Source organism: Pyxicephalus adspersus, chromosome 2, assembly GCF_032062135.1.
Source record: "Pyxicephalus adspersus chromosome 2, UCB_Pads_2.0, whole genome shotgun sequence".
NCBI classification, from domain to species: Eukaryota; Metazoa; Chordata; class Amphibia; order Anura; family Pyxicephalidae; genus Pyxicephalus; species Pyxicephalus adspersus.
Window position 1 is genome coordinate 103,126,500 of NC_092859.1, and position 9,594 is coordinate 103,136,093.

Below are 9,594 nucleotides of genomic sequence, written 5' to 3' on the forward strand. Positions count from 1 at the left end.
TTGTCAAAAATTTGCAGCAGGAAAATACACAACAGTAAAAATCTCCAAAAAAGCATTTAACTTCTTACTCAAAGTAAAATATTGTCTCCAACAGAGCCTCCAACTCTTACTATCTTCTCTTCCAAAGCATCCTAAAAACTCCCATGTTCAGGCAAGCATATAATCTGGCCTAGGCCAATCTAACCAGTTACCAATTTACCACCATATCATCCTGCAGAATGTTTAAAGTATATCACTCCACATCATACACAGCTCCTTTACTCTCCTTACCTATTTATTATTATTATTATTATTATTATTAATAATAATAATAATAATAATAATAATATTAATAATAATAATAATAATACTAAACAGGATTTATATAGCGCCAACATATTACACAGCGCTGTACATTAAAAAGGGCTTGTAAATGGCAGACAAATGCAGACAGTGACACAGGAGGAAGAGAGGAGCCTGCCCAAAGAGCTTACGATCTAGGAGGTGGGGAAAGTAGCACTCAATAGTAGGTTACATATGTAGTAGTGGAAGTAGTGAGGGATTTAGAAGACAGAAGAAGATGGATAAGCAAGTTTGAAAAAATATATTATGAGTGCTCTTTTAAATTAGCAGAAAGCAAAAGGATAAGGAAGGTCCTCCCAGAGAGTTGGGGTAGTTCTAGAAAAGTTGAAGCTGTGCGTGTGACCAGGTTATGAGAAGGAAGCCAGTAGTAGGTAATGGGAGGAGCGGAGAGAGTGGCTAGAGGAGTAAGGGTAAGTGGGACAAGAACTGTGGAGGGATTTGAAGGTGAAGGAGGAGCTGGAATTTGATTTTAAGATGAAATGGAAGCCAATGAAGAGAACTACAAAGAGATGCAGCAGAAGAGGAGCGGTGGGAAGGATGGATAGGTCTGCCTGCAGCATTCATAATAGATTGTGGAGGAGAGAGACAGGTTACCCCTTCACCTCCTATATTGTAAAATAGAAAGGGCAAGGCTTTCCCCACCAGTGCTGTTGTATACATTTCTACTCCACTTTTATGCACAATTTACTTGGGGTACTACCTGTTTTCCCCTCATTTTGTGTACAACTGTTTTGTATATACATCCTTATTCCAGCTCTAAGTACAATGCTCAAGGTTAGCTGTTCACCTGGGCTTTATCTGCATCTCTCTCAGGGTTTATGTCTGAACTATGTATTGACTATTGTACAGTGCCATAGAAGATAGTGGTGCTAAAGAAATCATTAATAATAACAACTCTACCAGCAGTTTTGCTCTGCAAGACAGCAAAGGTTCCACCAACAGATGGATAAAAAGGTATAGACTAGATTTATGTCAATAGCAACAGAGTCAGTATGATATGGTATTCTAACCCTAACATGCTCAGATCTATTTTGTGTGCATGCTTCTGTAGCAGCCATAAGGAACTGTGATCAGTTAGGAAACACCTTCACACTTGCAGTTGGAAATTACATGGTAAGCCACACTCAAATACATAATAAACCTCAGCTTTGCACTCAGAAAGGGCAAATCACACCAAACGGTCAACACAATGGCAAATGATGCCCTTGCCTTTTTTGGTTTTGTGTTGTTCTTCCTCCAGAGGAGGAAAATCAGTCATGCAACCAGAAGTGAGTTGTCACTTTCAGAAACCACATTGCAATCACATGCAACACAACCATTACCTGGTATACAAATGGGTTGAACAGTTGGGTCTGTGGTACAACACTGCTGTCAACCAGAAATCTGAAATGGCCCTAAACCTACAATTGATACAAAGGCAAAAATCCTTTATATCTAATTTGATCTGACAGGGAACTAAATTCCTCCCTAAATCCCTAAGGCAGTCATCTATTGCCTGGATATAATAATTTACAGCATTGGTTACTTACATAATATTAGTCAGGTATAGATTGTTCAGTTTGGAAACACATCCAGGTTTAAAAAAAAATGGGCCTGCTAGAACTTGCACCTGAGAACGTTTATTCCACATTTTAAGACTGCAAAAGTTCAACCTCTTTCCTTCAAAATGCCTCCCTTGTCATGATCCCAATCTGATAAATGTTGCCCCTAATTTGCAACATGGAACGATTTACAGTTCAGTACAGTATTTATACAAGATAACCCAATTCCCTGCTAGATACCTCTTCTCATTATAGTCATTTCAGGTCATTTTCCCTCATAGTTGAAGTCCTCTTTCACACTTTCATAGTTTATTTGTCCTTCTTTGTACTCTTTTCTGTTTAGCAACATCCTTTTTTGTGAGATGGTGCCCAAAACTGAACTTCACATTCTTATGTAGGAATTGCATAGGTTCTTACTTCCTCATAAAATGGGAGCTTTCTTTAACAAATTGTGTTTCGTCAATCCATGCTTTCACTTGTAATATTTTTCTTTATGTAATAATTAAACTCTAATGATGTGTGGTTCACTTGAGTCTGTGGAAATACAATTTCCACACTGCACATTGTTCTCTGTATGGACACAAATTAGGACGGTACTGAAATGATTTGCCTTTTCTTCGTCCCCAGTGAGCAGCTCTAACTTGCCTTTTAAATGGCCTATATGTTCAGATCAAGTATTTTTATTATTAGTATTATTATATAATAAAAGATTTGAGAGGGTTCTCTTTTTTGCCATCCTAATTTCCTTTTTAGAGCTTTTGACATACTGTTTGTCATTTTCTAATGCTGATATGTTCCTTTTCATTTTGAAATAATTTAGATTCCCTTTTCCCATTCTTTTTATGTTTCTTTTTCTATTGAATGTGAGCGGCTTATTAACCTTTTAAATTTTTGCCCATGGGAACACATTGTGCAGTGTTTGCATATAGTCAGGGAAACATTCCCATTTCTGTTCCGTGTTCTTTGATGAAAATATTTCCTTCCAGTCTTGGTAAATAGCTCTCAGCAATGGAAAATGTACACTCTTAAAATGAAGTGTTTTTTTTTTTTTTTTTATCATTACAGTATGCTCTTGCTGTTTACAATATAAAGCTAAACTCCAGATTAGGTAAATATTGCAGTGTTCTTCCCAGACCATTTTAGCTGGGAGCACCACCCGGCACTTTTCAGTAACCACCTTGCTGTTTTTGGGTGGTCACATTACAGGGGCTGCCACCCGCCTACGATTTCTTCCCACCGGGTAAATAATTTCTGTGTTGAACACTGTGTTGTATAAAAGAGACGTGTATTCTTACTTGAATCTTAGTTTGCCCTGTGTATTTCTCCCAGATCTGTGCAGTACAGCATCGAACATTGAGCTTTCAGAAGCTTCCTGTTTTAGAGACTGGTCACTACCAATCTATCAACAGAGTTACTGGTTTTGTATCCCACCATAACTTTTAGCAGTCAGTTTTTAGTTGGTAAGTCTGCTGTGTCCCTCCCACAGGGCTCTGTTTTTTGGAAATTCCTGTGCTGCATTATCTGTGGAAACCTGGCTCTCTGTCAGTTGTTCCTCAGACACCAAACCTTGAGCGCAAAAACCTTGAGGTGCTTGTGCTGGGATAGCGCAATTAGCCTCCCGAGGGTTAGTTGGGACTTGCTATAGGTGAAGTGTGCAGAGTTAAATTGGGGGACTAGTATCTGGTGATCATTGGCACTGAGACAGGGCCTTACACGCTTGTAGAACTTGTAAAAAATATTAGGTATCATTTGGAAAATATGACTGATCATGCAGAAAACTTTTATTTTCTTTTATGTATAATTAGGGAATAGTGTCCAGACCTGTAACATGTGATTGCAATGAATGTCTACGTACAAATATTCAATTTAGATTAATTTAGATTAATTCTGAGCTGCACTGACCTTACTAGATACCAAACGATGGGAAAAGCAAAAGAACAAGTCAATGGAACAATGGATGGGACATAATTCAATCTCCCAACACGACAATGACCTATAACACAAGGTCAAGTCAATCCTTCAGTGTCTACAACAGAAAAAAATGGTAATATAGTCATCCCGGTCACCTGCCCTCAGTATTATTGAGCAACTCTAGAAAGATCTCAAACATGCAGTTCATGCAAGCCGACTCAAGAAGGACCTGGAAGCTTTTTGCCAAGAAAAATGGCCAGCTTTTCAGAAAATTAGGGGCCTTATCCACAAGTACCACAAAATACACCTTTCTTAATGCTTAAGCATTAGGAACTAAAGCTATGTACATAGGTCTGAACACGACTGGTAATGCTTAACCTGATAGAAAATCTGACGTGTATAGTGGTGCCCTAACATTGTTTATTAATCTACCACTGAAGAAAGAAACATTTAAAAACTCTGCTTTAACATGTTAGTTTGGTATTGTGTTAGGGCAGCCTATTCAATTTAAAGGGTTCCCAAAACACCCAAATGCATTACCAAATATTGAATTTTAACTTTTGTTTGTTTGTTAGAGATTAGTGCTCATTTAAGAGTAATCATTACTTATTCTGTTGTGTAATACCAAACATTTAATATGGCATAGAGTATGTACATTAGAGGTACTTTATTAAATCTTATTTTTGGTAACTTCAGCTCACTTTCCTGAACTGCACCTGTGGTTGAGACACTACTTGTGGCATCCCATCTGTAGTCATCCATAGCAGATGAATGAAGGGGGGGTGTTATTTAGTGGTTTCAAAAAGAACCATAGCAGTGGTTGGGGCAACCAAGTGGCTGGCAAGATGCCAAGTAAAATAAAAAACCCCTGTTCCCACCTCCTGACTGAATTTAGACTAATGTTAATGTGGGGGCAGGAGTGAGCAGTGCCACTCACACTGTCAAATTTGAGTGGTAAGGTGCCTGCAAGGTTCGAACTGATGGGAGCCACATGGAATTACTTGATATTGCTGCTGGTCTGAATGTGCCTTAATGCTCACACCCTGCTTCCACAATTTAAAACAGTTTGGCTGATGTTGCAGCTGCAATGCCATGAAGTACAGCACATGTAACTGGCAGCAAAGGAATAAATCCCAACTCCTGCCAAAAGGTTTTTGTTTTTCCAAAACCTTTGCTATCTTCTTAATGTTACTGTTAGCAATAATTTCCCGTCACTTTCTGGATGGATAATATGATGTACATGGACTGAAAGAAAAAAAGTAATCTCCCAAACATAGGAAGAGTGTGGAAAGGATGGAATGTCTGCTTAGTTATCATTATTGCTTTCTTTGGCTTTTTGTCCTAGTGACATCTGGACAGACAGAAACAACTTTTAAGGGTATCATTAATTGTTAAGAGAGAACATTAGTCTCAGGTTATTAGTACTTTTAACACATGGCAAGGGTAAATTAGATTGCCAGAGATTTCAGTGAGATGGCACAATTATACTAAATGGAAAAATATGTAATTGCTTCTAGCAGCAATGCAGCTGTGGCCTGAACACAGTGGTCTCATCTATTTTATGAGCTGTGAAAAATTATTCTTAAACCACATACATCTTCAAAGTGAGATAATTTGTGGGGCCTTGTTCACCCATGCCACCTCTACAAGTACATAAATAATTTCCCTAATACCACTCTATTTCCCAAGAACTACAAATACACAGATTACATAACAAAACACTAGTATAAATACCTGAGACTTTTAATGCCGAAACACAAATGCTAACTGATGAAAGATTGCACCCTGATACTTCTAAAAATAATATCATGTGGTGGCCTAGATCCCTAATGATGGGGTTGTTGGTCCCCTAAAGAAGTCTCCACAGCACTATATGGAGAGGACACTCCAGAATATGGACATTCAATTGACCACACAATCCTGGTTGTTACAGAATGATCATTCCTAAACAAAGATGTGGGTACAGCATCCATTTTTTATAGATAATCAAAATATTTTTACCTGGCTACAAAATCAAAGGTTGGCTATGTTAAAAAGTTTTCTAGGTTGTTTAGACCCCTGCAAACTAAATAGGACATTTTCTTTGTAGGTATCCCCTATCTTGCAGGATACATTTTAGGTTGCTGTATGTTTGAGAGTACAATCTACTTTCTTTTCATTTGGTTAACCCTAAAATCCAGGTAACCAGCTAAATACACATACAGTACTTCATCGGATAATCAAGTGAATGACACCTTCCTTCTACATTTAGTATAGCGGTGTCCAAACTCTGCCTCCCCGACTGGACAGGGAAAAAACAGCAGAAGGCAGGTTTAGTCATCCCTCTGCTTACTCTGCAAATTTTTACTATCAACATGTGTCTCTGTACTCCCAGTCTATCTCCTCCTTCTCCATGTCTGAGTACTGTTGTGGATAGGATTGAAAAAAGCTCACGCCAAGTCAATGTACTTACATTGATTGACATAAAGGAAATACATTGAATTACTTATTCAAGAATACAAACCTCATTGACCTGTGTCCTCTATCCATGTGCCTGGGAACATTTAATTTTATCTCACTGAATCTCCGTCCAGCACCAAATGTAGCATGGTAAATGTATCCTATTTAAGGATTTTGCTTGGGGTGGTACAAACCAAAGGACTGCTACTGGCACAACTAACAGCAACAAAATGCAAGTGGGTCAGTGTGGTCATACCAGGAACAGTTATTTAAAATAATCATGTTAGAAATAATCTAGAAAATGCTCTTTATCATATGGGTGAATGAAAAAGTTTAGAATGTTAATAAAGCTCTCTAGGCCATACGGGTCATTTTTACATATCAGACCTGCAGTAAGGGCATCCTAATCACAACCTAAATGTAGTATCCAGAGGGGAAGGAGAAATGCATCAAATGTAATCACGTAATAAATACACAAAACACCTACTTTTAATGTTTTGTATATACATCAATATAAAGTGCAACATTTTAGAGGTCTATTACTACAAATCCCCTAATAATCATATTTGCTATATATGTTTATTGATAACCATGTACTGGATTTAATTTCTGCCCAGATAAGACCAACCCATCTGCTGCACTCAGGCCTCCATTCATTCTAAGAGATGCCCTTGCCTGTGATTGGATGACAGCTTCCGCACAACCTTCAAGAGGGAAACGCTACAGCTTATCTTACAAATATATGAACCAAAAAAAAGAAAAACGTCTCTGCTGTCCCTTGCAATTCATTAATAAGATGTTATAATTTAAATCAAGACAATTTTCTGACAAAACAAAAACAGAGAACTGACACATATAATTATAATTTCATATAATAATAATTATATATATACAATGAATCACATAAAAATATTGTGTGTATGAGTACAAAGAAAAATCTTTCAGATGATCAAATATAAATCATTCATATACCAAAACATGTATCTAGAAATATACAGAAATCCTCCCATGCTGAATGCATACATCCCCCTGCAATACAGAAGGGCTGGCTATTGTCAGTAATTCAATGCCTGCCATAGTTATGTTTTATGCATGTAAATTGCACAGAGACACGTTTTATAGAAAATGAAATCTCCCTAAACACCTTGATGTAAAAAACTACATAGTTTTACCCATCATCTGATTTAGGGTTTGGGGTACCCTAAGGTTATTCTGTTATGTGACATTTAAATGGGTACTTTAGCTACATGCACAATATATATATATATATATATATATATATATATATATATATATATATATATAAATATAAATATTCCATAATCCCTATTTATGTTACATTTCATCCTACACAACCATATGTTAGATAATAAAACAGAACAAAGCACGTTCGGAGAAGGTATAGCGGTAATACAAATACATACAATGGTAATAAAATTATGTAATAAAATAAGGCAATCATTTATACTTGGTCTATAATGTATATAGAAAAAGGTAGCTGATCCCCAGTGAAATGACCACAGAAGCACAATGAAGCGATGGGGAACATATCTCAAACCAAGGAATAAAGACAAAGGGGGGAATTGTAAATGACACCGACCTACAAATTCCTCTTCATCATCATCCTCTTCATCGCCATTCTCGCTGTCGGTTTGCATGGGCTCGTCGGCGAAGTTGACCCCTTTGGAGTGTCTGAAAGGTAAGTCCATGCCATGACTTAGGGTTGCCCCCTGGCTCTGTGACTCTTTCAGCTGGGTAAAATACTGCAGGGCGAATTCCAACAAGTCTTCAGGTTGCTTCCTCAGCACCTCCACTGTAAAGCTCTGCAGCAGCTCCGTCAGCCCCTCTGGGATTTCTATACTCATTCCTGGGGCCAATGGTCAAATTAGGGATTTAGGCAACAAGTACAAAAAAAAGGGATGTATAAAAATCTATAGAAATGGGAATAGGTAGATGGAGGTACGGGTTTATTGATAGCAATATGAAATCTGCAGATGCTGCTCCAATGTGGGCAGCCACACACAGATTGTCCAGGTGAGGATTGTACAAATGAACAGACACATAGGGGGTGCAGAGGAGATGAAACAACCACTGCAATACATGCACCCCTCCAGGGAAGAATGGAAAATGCTGCAAAACAAAAAAAAAGAAGTATTCTGACTAATGTGGCCACCACATTCTACCCTTGTATTGCCCCTTCAATACATACATGGAAAAAGTGGGGAGTTATTGGTGTCCAGTGTAATGAGCACACAGATACAACATGCCAAGCACAAGTGTTTACATGTAAAGAACTGGGAAATGCAGAACAATAGAGCAGGCCAACAGCTTGATGCTAGTCCAAGGAGAAGGATGGCACACGGTGCATCCCAGGTTACACGGACACAAATCCACACGGCTTCTCTGCGGGAGGGAAGACAATCCAGAGGATTTGGTCCTGCTTCAGGAAGACACACAACAGTGGCAGGATAATGTGGGGAAGAAAGGAGGAGGAGGAGGAGACACTAATCCAGGAGTCCTCACTTGCTGAGATCTCCCTTTTAATTACATCAGTGATGCAGAATACCTTCCCACGCCGCAGCTTAAATTCTTCCTAGGGAGCCTACTCCCCAGCAAGAGACCTTCAGAGTAAATCCGCGGGAGGCAACATCAAACAATAAATCAGCGCACGGCTACACCTTGCCCACTTCAGTCATCGTTCTAGTGATGGGGATTCACTGGTGCCGCGTAATCCTGTCCCTAGAGTACATCAGCATCTGCATGCTCTCACTGCTAGTGCGAATCCAACTCAGGGTGCTGGAGGGAACACAGTCCTCCGCCTCCCGCAGCAGCCACCGCAGATAGAGGAACTGGGAGAGCACATGTGACCCTTGGAAACCATGACAACCACCTATCTATGTGTGATTGCGTCTACACAGCTGCCAGAACGCGGGACTCTGCTGGCAAAGCCCTGACAAAGGGGGTCACTATAGGGAAGCGGACAACCCCAGCATCCCTATAGAGGTGCACCGCTCTGCCTGCCCGCCACTAGATGGCGCAATGCACACAGCTGCCTCAGCTACCAGCAGAGCCTTGTAAAGACCAATCAGCTGCAAGCCATGTTACCACATGCAATGTTATTATTCCCTTTCCTACTTCCCACACTGCACATTATACAACTTTATATATATATATATATATATATACAAAATACAACATTATAATTATACATATATACAATATACAACATAATTATACATATATACAACTTTATAATTATACATATATACAATATACAACATTATAATTATACATATATACAATATACAACATTACAATTATACAAATATACAATATACAACATTATAAAGATACATATACA

The 9,594-nt window shown here is 38.6% G+C and overlaps 1 protein-coding gene across 1 annotated transcript in view; it reads right to left on the minus strand.

Annotated features, from left to right (window-relative positions):
- Positions 1-9,182, minus strand: part of PRKAR2B (protein kinase cAMP-dependent type II regulatory subunit beta) — a 66,407-nt gene extending 57,225 nt beyond the window's left edge. Inside the window, exon 1 of the mRNA XM_072401661.1 lies at positions 7,834-9,182. Within this exon, the coding sequence (XP_072257762.1) occupies positions 7,834-8,098 (265 nt within the window). The 5' untranslated portion in view covers positions 8,099-9,182. The remainder of the gene's footprint in view (positions 1-7,833) is intronic.
- Between the last annotated feature and the right edge of the window lie 412 nt (positions 9,183-9,594).